General features: G+C 28.0%; 3 protein-coding genes across 3 annotated transcripts; 1 reads left to right on the top strand and 2 right to left on the bottom strand.

Annotated features, from left to right (window-relative positions):
- Nucleotides 1-2,844: 2,844 nt before the first annotated feature.
- On the top strand, nucleotides 2,845-5,862 carry LOC101511369 (probable N-acetyltransferase HLS1). Its single transcript, XM_004507015.4, has 3 exons — nucleotides 2,845-3,130; nucleotides 3,735-3,865; nucleotides 4,835-5,862. Exons 1-3 carry the CDS (start codon nucleotides 2,900-2,902, stop codon nucleotides 5,688-5,690), a joined length of 1,218 nt encoding a protein of 405 aa, XP_004507072.1. The 5' UTR covers nucleotides 2,845-2,899; the 3' UTR covers nucleotides 5,691-5,862.
- A 3,501-nt stretch (nucleotides 5,863-9,363) lies between these two features.
- Nucleotides 9,364-14,548, bottom strand: LOC101510838 (ACT domain-containing protein ACR11-like). Its single transcript, XM_004507013.4, has 10 exons — nucleotides 14,170-14,548; nucleotides 13,171-13,231; nucleotides 12,903-13,028; nucleotides 12,361-12,455; nucleotides 11,397-11,481; nucleotides 11,225-11,284; nucleotides 10,617-10,672; nucleotides 10,351-10,456; nucleotides 10,190-10,258; nucleotides 9,364-9,662 (listed from the first exon to the last, which is right to left on the bottom strand). Exons 1-10 carry the CDS (start codon nucleotides 14,331-14,333, stop codon nucleotides 9,600-9,602), a joined length of 885 nt encoding a protein of 294 aa, XP_004507070.1. The 5' UTR covers nucleotides 14,334-14,548; the 3' UTR covers nucleotides 9,364-9,599.
- A 1,720-nt stretch (nucleotides 14,549-16,268) lies between these two features.
- Nucleotides 16,269-21,652, bottom strand: LOC101510511 (beta-ketoacyl-[acyl-carrier-protein] synthase III A, chloroplastic-like). The gene is made up of 8 exons (XM_004507012.4): nucleotides 21,372-21,652; nucleotides 20,918-21,066; nucleotides 20,254-20,390; nucleotides 19,519-19,624; nucleotides 19,319-19,437; nucleotides 17,877-17,941; nucleotides 17,474-17,696; nucleotides 16,269-16,663 (listed from the first exon to the last, which is right to left on the bottom strand). The coding sequence occupies exons 1-8, from the start codon at nucleotides 21,485-21,487 to the stop codon at nucleotides 16,442-16,444; spliced, it is 1,137 nt and encodes a 378-aa protein (XP_004507069.1). The 5' UTR covers nucleotides 21,488-21,652; the 3' UTR covers nucleotides 16,269-16,441.

The raw sequence follows: 21,652 nt of genomic DNA, 5'->3' as shown, positions 1-21,652 counted from the left end.
TCTTGACTATATTATTTTTAAAAGAAAATTCAAGCAAACAATAATAAATAAGGGTTTGAAAGACACATTAGCATCGTATGAGTACAACAAACAAATTAGCTTCCTCATATGAAAGTATATCAACATCATAAGCATGGGATATAAATCATAAATATGGCAAATCAAAGTTTGCAAATTGCAACTTAGTTTTGACCAGTTTCACATTTTGGTTATAGTTATTGGTACACATATTCATAGCTTTCTTATGTATATAGACCACTTGGTTTTTTAAGATGTCAAAAGAGTTCTTTTTTGCTTTTGTACCATTTGTATGTATCATTTGAAGCAAGTAGTTATAGTGATAGGACTCAAAGTGCTCAAAATTTTGGATCAAATTTTCTATTCCAAAAGAAGTAAGTTCTAGTACATTATTAGGACCACATTAATATACATATATTAAAAAAAATACAAAAGTGATCTCATTTTAGGAAAGAAGACACATCGTATTAATTATATGATAAGGGATAGAGTGAAGGTTCTAGGGAAGTGCATAGCCATTGAAGAATAGTTTCCTTTATAACACTTGGCACCATTAATTTAAAACATAAACAAACAAAAGAGATGTACTATATAACAATTGAAAAATGAGTGTTCATATATATGTGTGTATATGATGATGGTGTGATCAACACTCCCCACTTTGAATTAATTCTCTTCCCACATGTTATCACCAAAAACGTGGTGAAAGCATGCTTTTTCACACCACTTAGCTCAATAATTGGTGAAAGCAAAGTAATAAGATAAGGGGATTTTTTCTCTAAGGCTGCATCTTTGAAAAACACTTGTCATCATCATATTGCTAAGTGTGTTTTGAGTAAATATTTGTTAAATTAATTTTTTTTTTGTAGAATTCATGATTTAATTAATTGCATGTTTAAGTTTGTTATTGTGAAAGGTGATTTAAAAATGATTTTAATTGATAGAAATTAATTCACCTAACTGTGAACTTGAGATTTTGAACTTGTAAGAAAAAAGCTTCATAGTCAAATTTATTGTTCTTTAATAAAAATTTATTTTATAAAATTGATTCAATCAAATTTTTGTTTTCACTTTAAAATTATACACACACTAATTATTGAGTTGAAGTTAAATTATTTGTATGGATGATTTTATTCTCAAATCAAGTTTGATAGTCGCCACAACTACTGCAAGTCTAATCAAATTTTCAAATAAACAACTTTTCATGGTAGTTAAGTTGAATCCAGACACAATCTCATAAACAAAAAGTGTAAATTTTTCTAATGATAAAGTATTTTTACTAAAATCACCTTATACAATACATACAATAAAAATCAATTTGATAACAATTGTTATAATGACAATCTCAATCCAAAAATAACAAATGAGAAAGAATGCACAATATTTTATTATAAAGTTCGATCAATTTTCAATTATGATTTAAAATTAAAATTTGTATATATCTTATATTTAAATACTACTACTCAAATTATAACATTATCCTAAAAATCAAATACATAGCTTGTGCACTTATCATTGCTATGAAACATACCCAACAAAATCAAATATATTGAACAATAGTAATGATACCCTACCTACACATTGCTCTTTCAATGACTAAATTAGTAAATTTTGAACTCTTATAATTTTACTTTCTAAGAATGAACAAAACCTCATTCATTTCAAACCTCGAGAAATTTCATGCCTTCAAACTTTAGATAGGGATATAACTACTCATGTATCATTAGGAAGAAAGTGCAATTATTGCTTAGTTAGCCTACAACTTTGACTACAGATAAATTTTACCTTAAATTGATATATTTCTGTCATTGTTGTTATTGTCCTTATAAAATCATCACACTCCTTTTTTGGCCATTAAACATTGTGAACATGAAGACTAATTAAGTAGTGTACCTATTTTTGTTATTTCACTCCCTTATGCACATTTAATGTGAACACTAGCTAAATTTGCAATTTCATAACTAATAAAAAATAATCAAACATAAAAAATGTAGTGTAAATTGTATTATTATCTCTTACTTCATCGGGTCATGAACTTTGATTTTTTTTTCGAATTTAGATGCATATTAAAAAATAATAAATTTAGGTAAGTTTAGTTTTTTTTACTTTTTATTCATTAAATAAAAATAAATTTCATTTAATACATATTTTTGGATTTTTAAAGATACAAAAAAAAAGCATCATTTATTATATCTTGGTTTTTTAAAAAACTATACTTTTGGAACAAAAATAAAATACTTAAAGGACTAAAGATCGAAGACAAAGTGAGTACTAATTTAAAATGTATAGATTATTCAACAGCGCTTCGATGAGATAGTTAAGATCTCTTCCAACTTAATAAGTAATTTTGAATTCAAATTCAACTTTGAAAATTCATAAACCTTAAAACTCATGATAGTGTGGTGAGTTTTGTCACTTGTTCTAGTCTTGCTTGCCTTAAAAAATTAATCTCTATAATCACACGCATTTTAGGATTATTTTATTTAAGGAATTAATCTCTACAATTACGCGTAAATAATTTTCAATTTACACACAAAAATGTGCATAATCAAGAATGCATATTTAATTTCCATGTTGTATTGGATCACATTCACTACAAACAAAAGACATGACCACAAGCATGATGTAATATTACTAAGTAATAAAAACAACATAATGCAAACTTAGATTTCTTTCCTTTTCTTTAATATTATTTTGCCAAAATAAAAAAGTCCACTAACTTTGGGGATGTGCCACGTCTTCATATTCTTAAGGGTCCTAAATTCAAATATCTCAATAATCTATCTCTATATATTTATATATATATATATATAGCAAGAAGAAGCATTGTAAAATCATAGAAGCTAATCACTACCAACAAGAACATAGTCACATATACAAAATGTCTTTGAAGATATCAGATGAAAGTAGTTGGCAAAAAACATCATTTGTGAAAGTGAAAGAAGAATCATTGATAGTGATAAGAGAGTATGATGAAGAGAAACACAAAGTGGCAGTAGAGAAATTGGAGAGGCTTTGTGAGGTTGGACAGAGAGGAAAACCTTGTCTTGTTACTGATCTATTGGGTGACCCTTTATGCAGAATTCGTCACTTTCAATTACATGTCATGCTGGTAACTATATAGCTACATATTTTAATTAAATTCATAATTGTTTTTTTTTTTTCCCTTTCATTTTTGCATTTTCTTCAAAGTTGAATTATAAAGCAAGAAAAGTATCATATCAATATACTCCGTCTCAAATGAAATATAAACAAAATTTATCTCAGAAAAGTGAATGTGTTTAAATATAAATTAAGACCAGATACATAGATACATCATTTTGTTTGTATTATTTTTTAAAGTAGTATATATATAAATGTGTAGGGTTATTATAAATAGTTTTGCAACATGGTTTTAAATTGATGCGGCAAACTATTTATATTATGAGAAAATAATGTCTATCTAATTGAAATTGCAATTTCGTCTGTGAAGACTAATTTACAATATGGTTTTAAATTGTAATTTCAATTATGCTGCGAGTTTTTTATACTCCAAGAAAATGTTGTCAATGCGGTCGAAATAAAAAATCTTTATATTGTTATAGCAATTGTGAATTGCAATTTAAAATCTGTTTTACAATTTGAAATTTTAGCTTGAATTCCTTTAGAATTTATTTATAGGTAATTATTTATATGCTTGGTTTTGGACTAATGAGTGCTATATTTGGTTCAAAAAGGTTGCAGAATATGGAGAAGATGGAGAAGTTGTTGGAGTGATAAGGGGTTGTGTGAAAACAGTTACAAGAGGGAATTCAGCTTATGTGAAACTGGCTTATGTTTTGGGGCTAAGAGTCTCTCTTAGACACAGGTTCTATTTTCAACTTTGCTATTTTTTTTACATTATTTAAAATTGCATATAACACTTCAGATTGAAAATGCATCTAATTTTTGATGTTTGACATGTGTTAACGTTTATCGGTACTATCGGTACTAATACTGTAATCAATGTCGTATATGTTGTCTGCATTTATTTCCGTGTCAATCAAGTTAATTGATTCTTTGGAAATGTTAAATGTGCATGAGTTTTTTTTATAAATAAATACCAAAACCATGAGTCAAAGTTTTTTTCCTCTCTATCCTATTCCACAAAAGTCATTTCAAAACTTTTACTTCTATTCTGTTTGTCATTGCAAACTCTATCTATACAAGTTGTTGTGTACTTTATTGGCTCTAATTTCATTCTTATAAACCTTATAAAATAATTTAAGGAAATGAAAAAACAATAAATGGTGGAGGATTAGATTCTTAATTTCTAAGAAAAAGAGAAGTTTATGTTCCTCGTATCATGGAAATGTGAATAAAGTATAGTTAAGCTAGCCTGTCATTGACACATGTATATGATGTATCCACTATGGTTACTTTACTAAGAAACTAGTATTTGGATAATGGATAGGATGTCTTATTCTTGTTTTCAACTTTAATTTCTCACACTTATATTTGGTACTAAGTTCTTCATCTAGACAACAAGGTCCACAAAATATTTTATCAAAAAACAAAGGTCCACAAAATATCTTACTTTAATCATAAATCAACTTTTATGGAAAAATAACTAAAATAAAAATTAATTATCAATAAATTATTTGATACATTTTTTAAATTCAAATATTAATTGTTTTTATATTACGTTAGTAATCAGGATTTGAATCCTAAACTTTATTTTTATAATTCTTTGGATATTTTAGTTCAATTATTTGAACTACATGTTTAAAATATGTTTTTGATACTTAATCAATCGTAAATAAATCGATGACTAAAATATTATCTTGTAAATATGTAGGAGATATGGCATTGGAACAAAATTAGTTGAACATTTAGAAGAGTGGTGCAAGCAAAAGGGTGCTAAGTATTCATATATGGCAACAGATTGTACAAATGAACCTTCCATAAATTTGTTCACAAAAAAATGTGGTTACTCAAAATTTAGAACTCTAACGATGTTAGTACAACCAGTTCACGCACATTACAAATCAATCAGTTCAAACATCGTCGTCCTTCATTTGCCGCCACGCCTAGCCGCATCCATATACAACCCTATCTTTGCCAATTCAGAATTTTTCCCAAAAGACATAGACTTAATTTTATCAAACAAACTTAATTTGGGCACATTTATGGCCATCCAAAAAAAGTACATAACAAAATGTGATCCAAAAAAGGGTATTTTTCCTCCAAGCTATGCAATATTAAGTGTGTGGAACACTAAAGAAGTGTTCAAATTGCAAGTTAAAGGAGTGTCACCAATTGCACATGCATGTTGTGTAGGTACAAGATTATTAGATGAATGTTTGCCATGGCTAAGGTTACCTTCATTTCCTAATGTTTTTAGGCCATTTGGAATTTATTTTATGTATGGATTACACATGGAGGGTAAGTGTGGTAAAAAACTTATGAAGTCATTATGTGGATTTGTGCATAATATGGCTAGAGATGAAGGTGGTTGTGGGGCCATTGTAGCTGAAGTTAGTAAAAGGGACCCAATTAGAGAAGTGGTCCCACATTGGAGCAAATTCTCTTGGGATGAGGACATGTGGTGTATTAAGAATCTTGAGGATATTCATGAAAAATGTGGACCCTTTGATTGGTTCAATTATAGATCCTCTTCATCAATGATTTTTGTTGATCCTCGTGATTTTTGATACTTACCTCATGTGTTATATATATATAGATAGAGAGAGGGTCTTGGTTAATGGTTGGTATTGTAATTCTTTGAATGGAGCAAATTAAAATGTTAGTAAAAATATTTTCTTTTTTCCATTGTCAAATGTAAAGTAACTATGTATCTTATCAAGTTAATATTTTATTTTTGCATGTCTCTTTTTTTTAACTTGAATATGTATGATTCTTCTTATCAAATATTGAATATAGACACTTCTTTTAATAGTAAAATTTAAATCGTATTTAATAATTTTATGAAAAATTAATCTATTCAGATGAATTTAACTGCTGTTAATAAGTTGTGTAACTCTAATCATCACATATCATAACTTTATTGAAATTGAAGAAATTGCTATAATAGAGAAATTAAGAATTAGATATTTATTTCATAGAAAACTTTCATGATAAGAAGTATAATCTCTAACAAATGGAAATAGAAAGAAAAAAAAAATAACAAAAAAAAAGGGAAGTACTAGTACCTTATAAAGTTGAATTTTGAGTGGTTATAAACAATATTTGAGTGCAAGTGGATTGCAGGACTTGTTTCACACTCAAAAAGAATCTAGCCATCTCATGTTCTCGTCTATCTTTTTTTACTTTTCTTTAACACGTGAGGAAATAATAACAAGCTAGAATATAACATGCATATTATGTAGATATAATGTATAAATGTATCAATATTAGAAAAAGTTTTAATATCGAAAGTTTATTAGTTTATAATAATAGTGGTTTTATAAAAAAAAATAAATTGAATGAAAATAATTAAAAAGTTTGTAATAAAATGAGTGATTTTCACTCTAAAAATATTATTATGTGTATGTTTTGTTTTGTTTTAAACATTCTATCATTATGTAATATTTTCTTCTTATACAATATATAATATATATTTTATAAGCATTGATTTGAGATATATTTGTAAACATTAGTTTTTATATGATCATTCTTATTTTTGTTTTACTTTTTATTTTGAGTACTATTATGTCTTTATTCTTTTTTTTGACTAATTAAATAAACTGCTATTTCTTATATTTTATCTCTCATGTCTCATTTTCACTTAAATTTTCGATAACTAATTCTTAATTAGAGGTGTTATGCTACATGTTTCTTTCAAAAATATTTTAATTTAATTATCCTTTTTGAAAAGTGTATATAATGAATAAATTCAAAATAGTATTTTTTTACGACAAAAACATAAAATAATATTGAGAATGATAAGATACCACTACTAATTTTGATTATTTTTTACGTTAATTAAAACTATTATCTAATTTTGATTAAATATATTTCTTTTATATTAAAGGAATAAAATATGTATTTTAACAGTAATAAGGAAAAAAATGAACACAAATTGTATATTACTTTGAAAATGTTTAATGTATAATTTAATATTTTTATTTTAAAAAATAATATCATTTGTTGTTTTTTTTTAAATGTTTGCTAATTTAAATGACCGTGACTCAATATTTTTTATTTATTTTAATTTAAACTTCATTAGATTGTTTGTACATAAGTTTAGTTATTGATTTTTAATATGTGATATTTATGTTTTTATATATTTTTTGGTAATTTATGGTGGCTATATTTTAATTATTAAAATGTGATTAAAATATTGTGATATATTTATATGCAATGAATGAAAAAAGTAAATGACAATTAAATCAAATTTATAATAGGAGTTACATTTTTTATTGTTGATTTTTTAATTATAGAGATATAGACAAAAAAAATTAGTAGATTGAACAAATTTGATTTAATGAACAAACTCAAAATACTATTTTTTTTACGACAACAATATGAAATAATATTAGAAATGATAAGACATCACTATTTGATTTTGATTATTTTTGCCGTTAAATGAAACTCTGCTCTTATTTTGATTAAATACTTTTTTTTTGTATTAGAGGAATAAAATATACATTTGAACACTAATAAAAGAAAAATAAACACAAGTTGTATATTATTTTAAAAATATTTAATGTATAATTTAACATTTTTAATTTTTAAGAAATATCCTTTGTTATCTTTTTGTGTGCAAATGTTTGCTAATTTAAATACTATGTTTTAATACTTTTTATTTATTTTAATTTAAACTTCATTAGATTGTTTGTCATAAGTTTAATTATTGATTTTTAATATGTGATGATTATATTTTCATATATTTTATGGTAATTTATGTTTATTACATTTTAATTATTAAAATATTGTGATATATTTATATCAATCAATTAAAAAAAAATGACAATTAAATCAAGTTTGTAACGAGAGTTATATTTTTTAGATATAATTGCTCTTGCGGTCACTTAACTTAATTTCATATAACACTTATGTCTTTTATCTTTTTTTTCTTCCCGATTTGGTCCTTTATTTAATTTTAAGTAAACAATTTGATCTTTTATGTTTTATAATGGTAACAATATTATCTTTTTTTTTTTTTTTACAAAAATTTATCAAAATTTTCAAATAAACTCATAAAATTAATTATCATCTTCAATATAATGAAAATTTCATCAAATTTGTAACTCAAATCTTCAAATAAACTCATATTTTCATTCTTTATATTTTCGAATTTTTGTAATAAAATTAAATAAAGGATCAAATCAGGAAGAAAAAAAAAATAAAAGATTGAAGATTATGTAAATTAAGTTAAGGGATCGTATGGGCAATTGTGTCGATTTCTTATTGTTGATTTTTTTAATTATAGAGATATAATAAATAAAAAATTAGTAGAAGGAGAAATAAATGAATTCTAAGGTGCCAGATAATATTATTATTGATGTCACGTAGTGTAACACAAATTTATACTACCAACACATCACAATTATTCATAAATATAACTACATAGACAATTATAGTAAAAATTAAATATTTCTAATGATCTAACGATTACAATTGACTAGCATGAATTAAATCAAAATAATAATTCTCCCAAAACAAAGTAAATAATTAATATTTGAAAATTAAATATAAGTACTTGAGGAGGGCGAGGGAAGAAGTTCGCCCTACAAAATGATAAATAAATAAAAAAAACTTATATATCTTAATTAGTGTTTTTGTATACTTTTTAATTAATATATTTTTGTTTTTTCCATTTCAAAAAGATAAATACAATTGCAATTTGAGATTATCTAAACAAACTTTGTATCTTATTACATTATTATTATTGAGCCATTAAATGAGTCAATAATTTGACTCAAATATTATTCAATGTATCATTTAATTTAAATATTTAAACATTATTTAAATGATATTTGATGCTCTTTTATAGCTCATCCCGAAATTTTATCACATTACAAAGTGTTGCATCTAAGAGCATCTCCAACAGTATCGTTCCTTCCTGACAGTACCGTGATGACACCTGAACTCACAAAAAACTAAATTTTACGTTATTACACCTTGGCAGACGAACGCCATTTACGTACCGTTGGAGATGCTTTAAGACGAAGTTCCTCTTTCTCTAACTAGAACTTTCATATTTAATACTATTTTTCTACGTCCATTTGAACGACAAAATTACAAAGAAAAAAACACTAACTATGAGTAAAAATAATAAAATACGAAGAAAAAAATGAAAAAAAAAGCCTAAATTACGACGAAGATAAGAGGAATTCAACAAGAGAGAGGTGGCTAGATTATGACATAACCTTGTTTGAAGCATTTGAAGTTGAAATTAGTTTTATTTTATATTAGAAATTGACAATAGTAACTACAATCATATTCCTGTTAATTCAACTTTATGGTTTTAATGCATTCCAGTTATTCTTCATTTCTACTCCAAATGAAACAATGAATGGTAATGCAAAAATTCTACAATCCATGGTGTTGGATATTATACTCCAAAAGAAAAGAAAATATAATGTCATGCACTTCGTTGAAATCGAACGAGACGCCCCTCAGAAACTGGATTCCTCGGTCGTCGGACGCCTCAAGAAATATCTCAAGGTGTTAACAACAACCTGCCAGATGGTAAACATGAATCTAAATCAGTTCAGAAACTGAAGAGGCTTCAATGTATGAATCTATGAGACAATCTTGATTTCTTATCATTTTTTACGAATTATAAAGAAGTGATTTTGATATTCAATAATTTAGATATTATTTCAAGAAAAGTATAAATTATTTTATGTTTGTTTATGATAATAAAAATCACCTTTTCTAAATAATCATTGATGAAAAATGATTTTTAAGAGAATCTACTGAAAACAACTTCTCTTTTGAAGCAATTTTTAGATTTTCTTTCGAATTCTCATTTTTTTTATTTAAATTCTATATTATACGGATGAAAATTGTCTGGAAGGCCTATCACAACTGGCAATACCGACACTATTAGGTTGAATATTTTCCGTGGTGACCTGGATACGAACCTGAGATCTCCACTTTGCATGTGTGAGTTAATTAGTCTATAGACCCAAAAACACAGATGAAAACTCATAGAAGTCATTATTTTTTTTATAAAAAAAACTGTAACAGACTCTAAAGTTACCTGCTGCAGAGGCTTGATGATTGCTTTGCCTTTGTAGCTAACATGAAACTTTGCCTTAGCCAAGAGCCCCTAAATTCAAACAAAGCTTTTTCATCATACTGATATACATTACCTACTTTTTCACTTTATTTGAATGTTAAGTTGTATAATGATATATATACCTCAGTGTCAAATTCTCCAGATTCGACAGAAACGTCGATGTCGGTAATAATTTTTACAAGATCGACGAGTAATCCAGGCCGGTCAGCTGACTCCACATACAGCAAACTATAAAATGAAAAACAATTAATAGCAATAATGTATTTGACCAAAAGCACAGCATGAATATTCTTGTAAGTCCTTAAATATCATGCCTTTCAAATAAAGTGATTTCCTGATTTGATCATAATAATGGCAGTGTTAAGCGAGAATCGAATGAATGCATTACCTTCGATCTAGGCCATCGTCAGAAATGTTTATGCGAGTTGCTATATCCACATCAACCTGAATGAATCAACAAAATATGAATAAACAAGGTAGAAGAGGACCATCAAAATCAGAGACATGTAAAGTTATGAGGCGAATACATGGTGTATTTTAACATATTTTATTGTGATGATACATCATGCGGTAACATTAAAGTTTATTCGATATATTCTCTATCCTTCTACCTCATGTTCGACACCATTGAAGGAAGAGCTCCAAGGCTTAGATAACATTTACACAAATACTTACATATTATCCATCAACGAAATCCTCACGATGGCAGCAGGATTCGAACTCAGGTCCTTGTGGAATCTGAGCTGAATCCTTACCAATGACAGTGTAGAATAAGATAAAAAGAGAAAGAAATATGGTGAAACCTTAAGTCTGAACTACATAGCACAATCGATTTTATATAAGCTCAACGAAATAAATAAAAAATAGATATAGGAGATACTATTCCTACTTACATGATACGACGTGCCTGTACAATAAATACAAAGATCGTAATATACTTTCAACAGAATAATTGACACGTTATAACTGAAACTGAAAAGTTTAGACATTCATCACCTGTTCTTTTGGAGGTAGAAGTCCAAAAGCTGCTCCCATTGCTAATTGGGAACTTGATTCCTGGACAACCAGATTGAAAATTCTAATTAGCTGAGAAATGATAATCGCCTGTCGGCATATATTACGGCCGAATCATCCTCCAATGAGAAGGAGGATAGTTGGTAAAGCATACCGGGTGATATTGAATCAGATTATTTATAATTGTCAAACGAATTGCTTCTAACAACTCTGGATCTTCCACTTTTCTGCCAGTATCACTGCAAAAAGCTCCACCAGCATATCCAAGGAATTACTAAAGAAGCTGGTTAAAACCTTATCCAAGATATTTGTTGCTTAAAAGAAAAAAATGAACCCTAGTTTCCCAACAAGTTTCACTGTTCTAGAGTGAATTTCTAATACTGTTAATGTTAGTATATTAATTGTTATGTTAGTATTTTCTCATTCAATGGAGTTTGAACTCCGGTCCTCCAACTCCTTCAGCACTTAGTTCAAAGCAATTGAGCTACCATTCCTCCTGGCCAATTATGAAGTGTGATTTTGCATATACTTGTACATGTATTAACAACACTTTGTACTAAATAGTGTATCGCAAAACAATAGCGGTTTGTTTGAATTCCGCAACACTATAATGCCATAGCGCCGCTAAACTAAAGACACTCGGTTTAAAAAATGCATGGGACGACCTATCTAGAACATTCAAAACATTGAACCCTAAACAATCTTGTGTTATTATTTAATTGTGAATTACCATTGCTTTCTCATTGCAATTTGTCAACATTTTGATATGATATGTTTTATTTTCAATCGATCCTTACATCCTAAAATCTGTTCTCATATCTCCTTTCACAATTGCTTTCTCATCTTATTCAAATAGAAAGTTTATCCATGAATTGGTAATTGAAATATTCAACCCTTGTCAAAACAGTACCCCAACTAATTAATCTATTTTTTGTGTGCTAGCCAACAGTCTATAAAGTATAAACTAAAAGAAATGTCTCCCAATGACAAAACAATATAATCATTATTAACAGTCATTTAACATAAATCAGTAATAATGCAAAATCAATAACAAGATCAAACAGCAACACATACTCGTAACAATCACATACATAGTGCGCAAAATATGTAACACTTACGCTTTTGTGATGGAAAACTTGTTGTGCTTGCCGGAAGAATCCAGAAAGACATTTGCCTTAATAACATTGAGCCCTAAGTTTTTTAATGCACTCATCTGCATCCAATGTTGAGAGTTACTTTTCTAATAATATACATCATCAAATATGTCTCAATAAAATAAAATAATTACAACAATGATACACAACGAGAAATTGCTTACGCCTAAAATTCTTTAACAATAATGCAATGTCACTGAAAAACTTTCACACTGTTAACCAATCACAAATCATCATTTGTATGAATTTTAAGGTATCTTTAACAATAATGCAATGCCACTGAAAAACTTTTACACTGTTAACCAATCACAAATATCATTTGTATGACTTTTAAGGTAGTTATGATTAAAGTCAAATATTTTGTGATCTAACAATTGTGATTAATTGATAGTGTAAGAAATATTTACACTGTCAGTGTAAATCAATTAATTTCATTAAAATATTGCCCTCTAAAAAAGTAAAACATAAGCAAGCATGGGCATAGATTTAGTCTGAGAATGACATACTGTGTCAAGAAGAGCACCGAGCCGATCACCGAAAGTTATCTCCACAACAGTTGCATTTGGATCCGAGTCTTGGTCAATTATGACTATTGGGGTCGGAATGGTATCAGTCTCACCTTGATTTCCATCCTGTTCTCCTCAGAAAATAAACAAAAAGCAAATTTTTTACTGATCAATGAGCATACTCCACAAGCATTATAAAAATGAACTATTGGCATTCGCAGTTGACAGGCAAATAATGACAATCACATAAGTTGATTGCATCAAATACCTGCACATCAGTAACAGGCGTCGCTGCTCGAGGGATAATAGTAGTTCCAGAAGATAACAATCTGAACAAAGGGTACATAGTACATACAATTAACACACATAATGAACAAAATAACGAACAGGGTCTAGCACAAGTGGTTGGTGCGCAGTATGTGTGAGTGTTGTAAACCCCGGGGTACCAAGTTCGATCTCAGTATTGATCCAGCCTAATCTATTACCTTATTTAGTCACACCAAACTAATATCCTACAAGTGTTCTACATGAAAATCTGACAAGGTTTATGTTAACAATACCAAATTTGAATAAACAGAATAAATTACTAGTCCGAATTATTAACACATGCAAAGCAAGCAAAAGGAAGGAATCAAATATCAGTCAATGAGTTCCACTACTTTCTTTATAAAAAAAATTCAAGGTATAGGTGAATTCAACAACAATAAATAAGTCTTAGGGCCTGTTTGGATTTCCTCATTTGAGCTTATTTACTAACATAAGCACTTGTGCGACTGTTTGCAAGAGCTTATGGAAACAGCTTATTCCACGTTCTAAGTTGTTTTCAGCTTATTTCTATACTCTCTACGATACCTTATGAAAACAACTTATACCTTATATGAAAACAGTTTAAATTTTTTTTATCATTTATGATAGAAATAGCTTATACATAAGCACTTATATTATAAGCGCTTAATTAAATTGCTTATCTAGACAAAGCCCCACTAGATGGGGACGGTTATATGGATCAAAGGAAGTTATATTATTCTATCACAAATCATATCTATAAGTGGATTCAATTAAATAAATTTTAAAGTGAAGCACTAAAGCAGCAACTTAATTATAATAACCATAAAAAAACAATAATAACCATCAACAACAACCTCAACTTCAAATGATTCAGCAGCAACAAATAAGTAAAATCAATTCTTTCCTTTCCATTCCATTATACCATCAAATAAAACCATCTTATCCATAACTAACCAAAATGATCCAAATTATAGCATACCTTCTTTTGTGAACAAAGTAACATCGCTTAGAAGCACCAAACCTAGAAGAAGAAGCCTTCAAGAAAGGAACACGAAAAATGGGTTTTTCCAAACCTCTCAAGTTGTTATCAACAGCAGCACTGAACTGAAATCCAAGATTCCAAGCAGTCATAGCCATAACCATTTTTTTTTGTTCAACACAAAAAATCTTCAAATGGATGATTTTCAATACAATGGAAGAGGATGAGAGAAAGAGAAAAAGATGAAATTTTTAGAAAAGGGTTAGAGAAAAAATTTCAAATTTCGAGAAATAGGAATGTGGGTTGATGAAATTGAAGCATTTTAGAATTTTATAGAAAGAAAAACCAATTGGGTTAGTTTTAGTTCATTCATTCGTGCATTTTCTTTTCTTTCTTTTTGTTGATTTGATTCATTTACGTTGTCGGGTTTATTTTTTTAAAAAATAAATTAAAATTAAAATAAAAGAGAAAATTATCTGAAAACAAATCATAGACGTCCATTTATAATCTGTTTGTGTGGATGTGGATATTTTGTTGTCGATTTAGAGATTCGATTCAACAGTAAACTACCATTTTTGTTATTTTTTAAATCTGTGTGGGGCCCAAATTACAATCCTATCAAAATTGCAAACCATTTTTAGACGTGTATTTTACCATTTTAATTTTAATGTGTCTTTGATCAATTAGTTTGGTGTTTAAATATGAATTATCTTAGTTAGTTTTTACCAATAAAATTATTAATAAAAGGCATACTCTTAAGGATATTTTTGTTAGACCACCATATAATTATTGTTTCACATATTTAAAATCTAAAAATAATTTATTATTTTTTAATTCAAATATCCAACATATTAGATTAGTTACTAATTACTATAACAATGTATGGTATTGGCGTGTGTGAGATGTGACACTGTATTTTTTTATGCTTATTAGATACAATATTGAATAAGTATCAAGTGACTCTGGTGATAGATGCTCTTGATCTCACACTAGTGAAATGATGTCTCTTAATTAAGGGTGACAAAACAAATTTAGATTGAAATTTTCACTCCACTTCTGGGGATCAATATGTTAATCCGTCAATAAACAAAAATAATTTTAAACAAATTAAACCTAAATTCAATTTTATTATCTTGTTTGTTCAATCCGTAATTTTAGTCCTTATGTTTATATTTACACATTTAAGCCAACAAATTTGATGTATTAATTTTTAAGTGAATTGGTATTTAAAACAAAAAAACTTCAAATATTAGAGTAAACTATTATAATAGGGGAAAGATTAAATACATGTTAGAGATGACACATTATTTTAAATAATAAAAATAATTTTTTTTATTTTTTATTTGGAAATGTACAAGTATCTTAACTCTTTTTTAGCAAATAAAATTATTACAAACTTTATAAAAATAAAATAAAATCTTTTCACAGAATAAATAAATCATTTGGTCTATTTGCTATCCGTTTTCTTCTTTTCATTTTATGTATTTTAGTTACTAATTTATCATTTTAATTTAACTCTTTATTTTTAAATAAAGTAAAAATAGTACGATATTTTTAATAATTTAAAATGAAAATAAAATCATTATTACAATAAAAATAGAAAGATTTAATTGCAGTTTTAGTCTCTTTATTTTTATTTGGTCACTTTATTTTAAAAGTTATCAACTTTGGTACGTATTTTTAGACTAACAAATGGTAATGTGATATGTTTTAGATGATGTGATATATAATATGATAATGTAAAATGATCGAGACTTATAATATTGCAACAAAACTCTCAAAAAACTTCATTTTCGACTTTAAACATTATATACTTTTGTAATTTAATTGATATGTAAATAATTAATCTATCTAAATATGTTTAGATAATTTTACTTTATCAGTTCGTATGTAAAATAACTTAAAGTATGTCATATCAATACTTCAGTGTCAAGAAATTTGAGAGGAACTAAAATCCTCTTATATTGAAATAGGATTAAATCCGTAAATAACTAAAAATTGACGAACTAAAATTGCAAGTAATTCAAATAGAAATCATCCACCTATTTTTGTTTGTCCATAGACTAAGTGATAACATTACTTAGAACTCACACACACGGTTGTAAAGGTCTAAATTCAAATTCAAAACATAATATTCAACATAAAAATATAGACATTTGTTAATTGAGCTAAAATTTAAAATCACGTAGTATATCCTTATATATATAAAAAAAATAATAATGTAGAATATCAATAATTTCATCCCTAAGAAAAAAAGTAATGAAACAAAGTCTCAACCCCATTGAAAAATAGCTGATCCCCAAGTAAGACCAGCACCAAAGCCAGAAGCTGCAATAATTTGGCCTGCCTTAATCTTTCCACTTCTAACTGATTCATCTAAAGCCAAAGGAATGGAAGCTGAACTTGTATTACCATAATTAGCCAAATTTGATATCACTTTTTCTGAAGGAAGTTCTAATTTGTTGGCCACTGCATCAATAATTCTCTGGTTTGCCTAGATTTATCAACAAGTAATAATGTGCTATAAACTTAGTAAAATAATAATAATAATAATAATAATAATAATAATAATAATAATAATAATAATAATAATAATAATAATAATAATAATAATGTACTATAAGCATAAGCAAGGTGTAACCAGCATTACTCTAAAATATAGTAATATCATCAAAATATTACTATATTTTATTAATTTAGTAAAAAAATATTAATAATAACATTACATCAATTTTTTTCCTTTTAGTCCTAAAAAATGGTTATAGCAAAATTTGCTTTTGGGCCTTACTTTTTAAGTCCTACTCCATGTAATATGGCGATCATTTTGATTTTATTAGTAAAGTATAGACTATACAAGGATTAATTTCAAAATGATCAAATATTACAAAGACAAAAACTAAAACTAGTAAACAAATTTTTTGTTCATGTTAGAGACAAACAAAACAAAATATTGCATAGACTAAATTATGTTATCATGTCAACCTATGTATTATCATGTATGTTTAAGGATGACTACAAGCAGGTTAGAGACAGAGAGTGTTTTTCCGCTTCCTGTCTCCACTTCTCAAAATAACAAATCGTCTCCAAATAGTGCGGGACACTATCAACGTAAAAATTGTAATTTTTTTTTTATTTTTTTTATTTTTAAGGTGAATTTCGACCTACTATATATGTATGATATGTATTTCCTAGTTCAAGCCTATTTTATTCATTCATAGTAAATAACTCAAAAACCTAATTTAATTTTAACATTAGTATTGCATATAGAGCTTTATTTGTAATTTGCATGTTATTTTCACTTTACCTGATGAAGAACTAACCAATCAATGTTGGATGCAGATAGATTAGCCTTTTCAAGTGCTGACTCAATTGATTGTGGAACACTTCTTATAGCAAATCGAAACACTTCTTGGCCATTCATTTGAATGTATGAGTATGAATGTTTCTTAGGAGGAAAATCCAACACACCCTCATTTGAGTCTTGTGCCTTAGTTGCCCCTTCTTCTTTACATGCAGCAGTTATATGCCTGCATGAAATGAAACTAGATGATTAATTAATCACAAAACACTTGAGAATGTGCATGTGTGTTAGAGGACCTGATCCTCTACAGCTGTTGTAAGGTAGAGCAACTCTGAGTGATCCTTCACAGTTGCTAGACCATACAATAATTGTAGAGGATCCAAACACGTGTGCTAGGAATACTTACCTATATCCATCACCATCACTATGCAAATCGAAACCAAATAAACCATCTTCCTCACAGTTGCAAGCCTGCAATGTAATCATATAACACCAGTACTATAAATTTATACCTTTTGTTATAACATCTTTCTTTCACTATAAATTTTACTATTTTGCTTTTAGTCTTTATACAAAAGTTCGTCAATTTTAGTTCATTCATTTTCATTTTTAGTCCCTGATTTTATACCAACATTGTATATCCTTCAAATTTTTAAATGATTTTTTTTTCAATAATGTTTAACACATTATAAGAAAATTCTCTATCAAAATTTAGAATTTTTTTAACAAGCAAAATTTAAATAAGAATTTTTAAGTGTAAAAAACTTAAAATTTTATATTTAATTTATCCGTAGTTGAAAAATTCTAATTTTTTGCAAGCAAGTTGTTAAACATGTACTAAACATTAGTACACAAAATCATTCAAAAATTCAAAGGATAAACAATAGTTAGTTTAAAATCAAGGACCTAAAATAAAAATGGAAAAATTTAAGAGACTAAAAGTTGATGAAATTTTTTATAAGGACTAAAAACAAAATAGTGAAATTTTATAGGGACTAAAAATGTATTCAACCCTATAAATAATCATGGTTATCAATATCTCTATGCAATGCAAAACTTAACTCATCTTGAATTCTGATTAACTATAATGAATCTCAATTTATTCTAGTGTCTAAATTTAGTTTAGTCAGCCAAATTCTTTGATCAATTATGTATAGCCAGCCACTTTGCTTTTCATTTGATTTTATGACTTGAACCTTAAAATTTATTTTAAAGTTCATATATGATGTAGACTTTTAGTTTCTGGTTCAAGATTTGAATTTCGATTTGATAACCATGTAAAAAATTGTTGTTGTCTTCATCTAGTAACTTCATGTTTTTGGTAGTGTTTTTTCTTTTTCTTGCCTACTTTCCTAATCAAAAATTGAATGTTACCAAAAGTGCAATGTGAATGACTTATAGTTCTTAACAAGTGTGGAGGTCATTCGAGAAGGACTACTTGCAATACTATTCGAGTGTAATCTTGTAAACTGGATCATAGAATTTAAACGCTAATTGTAACTTGTAATACTAAACTTGAATCATAATAAAAAGAAATTGCAATCCTGCAGTTGAAGATGTAGACACAATTGTGTCTACATCGTGATCAAATCTCACGTGTTCTTTATTTGCATTTTTTATTTCTGTTTTCTTTTCAACCGGAGTTGATGTTTTAACAGAAAACTATACTATCTATCCATGAAACTGAGAGACTTTATGAGGAGAAACAAAAATCCATTCATGTGCACTCAACTTACAGCTTAGCTCTCATGTGTTTGTATCATATTTTAGTGGAAACAAACAGAAAGTTTTGGTTTCTTTCTACACAATTTTTCTTCATGTAATAATTTCCTTCTTCTAAAGAGTTACCTGTAATAGTACGGCACCAGCAGCATCACCAAAAATAATACAAGAACTTCTGTCTGTCCAATCGACATGTCGCGAAACAGCATCAGCACCAATTACTAGAACATTCTGAAATCCAGCTCCTGCATTCAATTACATTGATAAAAGAAGAAGGTATTAGTTAGTATTAAAAACTTAATTCAACAAAAATAATTGATTCATACCTCTAATATGACTTGCAGCTGATATTAAACCCAAGATGAATCCAGAACAAGCAGCTGTAATGTTATAAGCCAATGGATTTGATTTGGAGCCAAGTTGTTTTGAAATCTGAAACTCACAAGCACAATTACAGTTATATATAGTAGAAGATAATAAAAGAAAAAGAAGATACCAAAGAACAACGGTATAATACTAAATTAGGATAAGTCTATCGTTTCTTTTGGTAATCAAAGTATCTTTGCACGCAACTGCAAAGATTAATCCCTCGAGGTAATTGAGATTCATTTAAAGGGTTGACCACTTTGAACATATATTTCTCCATAAGCAAGAGTCAGGAATCGAACTCTTCACCATAGAGTCCATACTGAATTTAAGAAAGATGCTTGAAGCTCAAGAATCCATCATTTGAATGGGGACAATTGAAACATTAGAAAGTGCATTAAGTGAATAATGGTGTCCCAACAATATGGTTCCAAAAAAAAAATTTCAACTTTAAATTATAGGCATTTAAATAAAATGTAAAACTAATATAAGCAATACAGTATTTAAAAAATCAATAATAAACAAATAATTTAAAGGGATAAAGTTACTCCACAAGTAACTATGACCTGAGTTATTCCGCTTAATAGTTCATTTGAGAAAACATTAATAAAAAAAAGAATGCATTCCAACAACATAAACATTGTTTGCAAAGCATAATCCAAATAACATGTATATGATACTTAACGAATACTAACCTGAGGACCAGTGCCAAAAAGATCATCTGGAGTAGATGAGCACACCAAGATTAGGTCAACATCATTAGGATCAACCTTTGCCATTTCAATAGCTTTCCTTGCAGCCTCTACTGCTAAACTAGTCAAGCTTTCTCCACCTACAAGCACAATATCGAGCAAAAGTATGTCATGCCCTATTAGGACAGGCGGAGCCTAAAATCTACAAAGCACCAACACAGATTCTAAACGCGACACCGACACATCGGCTCTGATAATAATTTGCAAATGTGAAAGTGTAATTGAATATAACTATATATGTTAGTATCAGACATTGACAAGTGTTAGACACTTTATACACATTCAATCTGGAGCGCTGATGCTACATAGCCTAACACACTTGAGAATCATGTCATTAGCATAGAGTAATCACACAAGTGATTTGAATATCACATATTTACCTAAAACTTTAACGAGTTAAATATATAGGTCGTCTCATTTATATATCACTTGACACTCACAATTTTACCAATGTGAAATTTGTTACTCACATTTACTTTCTCTAAAATAAAATATAATCAAAATAGGTATTTGAAAAATTGATATATCTGATCTAAATTTTCAAATATCATTCATAGTTATATTTCATTCCAAAAAAAATATTGCATTTGCATAGCAATAAACTAACCGGAAAGAACTCGTCGTTTACGAATTCCAGTGCGAACAGAGATCCATTCATCAGATGTATCAACTACTTTTGCAAGATCATCATTAGTAATTTCAAGTCTTGGCACAGCAGAACCACATCCAACAAGCTTGCACCCTTTACTTTCAAGCCTGCAAATAATTGAATGAATTATTATTGTATAATATAATAGAAATTATATCTTGCACAAAAATTGCGATCAAATTTTTGACATCAAATTGAATGGTCAATGCAGTTCAAATATACAGTTAGTGAATATAACGATGTGTCACAGCTAGTTAACTATCCATTAAACACAATTAACCACGATTTTAAACATCAGTAACCACAATCTGCAGGTAACCACAACCATGACTACAATTTAAAACTTTGTTTATATAAAATGAAAGTATGATATGAGGCAATAGAGAAATTAAGTTCAAGAATAGACACAAACCTTGGCAAAGGAGATTTGGAAGCATGGCTGTTATTTTGAGCACTAAAACAAACAAGTTTGGTTGGAATGGGAGAAGATAGGAGGGTGAGGTGAAAGAGTGAGCTTGACATGGTCATTGATCATGGAATTTTGTTGGACTATAATTAACTAAGAAAACAAACAAAGAGAAAAGAAAAATAAAATCACCAAAATGCAATGCAATGCAAAGCTTTATAACACTATTTGCTATTAATTCCCAAAACCAAAAGCTAACAACCAACAACCAACAACCAATTTTTTTG

The sequence above is a fragment of the Cicer arietinum genome, chromosome 6 (assembly GCF_000331145.2).
Source record: "Cicer arietinum cultivar CDC Frontier isolate Library 1 chromosome 6, Cicar.CDCFrontier_v2.0, whole genome shotgun sequence".
In the NCBI taxonomy this organism is placed as follows: Eukaryota; Viridiplantae; Streptophyta; class Magnoliopsida; order Fabales; family Fabaceae; genus Cicer; species Cicer arietinum.
The sequence above is the reverse complement of the archived record's forward strand: the minus strand, read 5'-3'. Positions and strand labels throughout refer to the sequence as shown.

What these genes read in the sequence shown, in the direction of transcription:
- LOC101510838 (XM_004507013.4), bottom strand. Translation starts at nt 14,333, where the DNA reads ATGGTTATGGCTATGACTGCTTGGAATCTTGGATTTCAGTTCAGTGCT. An exon ending in GACGATGGCCTAGATCGAAG is followed by an intron (nt 10,457 to 10,616) that starts GTAATGCATTCA and finishes TTCATTTTATAG; the next exon opens with TTTGCTGTATGTGGAGTCAG. An exon ending in TCATCAAGCCTCTGCAGCAG is followed by an intron (nt 9,663 to 10,189) that starts GTAACTTTAGAG and finishes ACCATCTGGCAG; the next exon opens with GTTGTTGTTAACACCTTGAG.
- LOC101510511 (XM_004507012.4), bottom strand. Translation starts at nt 21,487, where the DNA reads ATGACCATGTCAAGCTCACTCTTTCACCTCACCCTCCTATCTTCTCCC. An exon ending in TCCAAATCTCCTTTGCCAAG is followed by an intron (nt 21,067 to 21,371) that starts GTTTGTGTCTAT and finishes AATTATTTGCAG; the next exon opens with GCTTGAAAGTAAAGGGTGCA. An exon ending in CTGGTGCCGTACTATTACAG is followed by an intron (nt 17,942 to 19,318) that starts GTAACTCTTTAG and finishes ATTACATTGCAG; the next exon opens with GCTTGCAACTGTGAGGAAGA.
- LOC101511369 (XM_004507015.4), top strand. Translation starts at nt 2,900, where the DNA reads ATGTCTTTGAAGATATCAGATGAAAGTAGTTGGCAAAAAACATCATTT. An exon ending in TTCAATTACATGTCATGCTG is followed by an intron (nt 3,131 to 3,734) that starts GTAACTATATAG and finishes TGGTTCAAAAAG; the next exon opens with GTTGCAGAATATGGAGAAGA. An exon ending in AGAGTCTCTCTTAGACACAG is followed by an intron (nt 3,866 to 4,834) that starts GTTCTATTTTCA and finishes GTAAATATGTAG; the next exon opens with GAGATATGGCATTGGAACAA.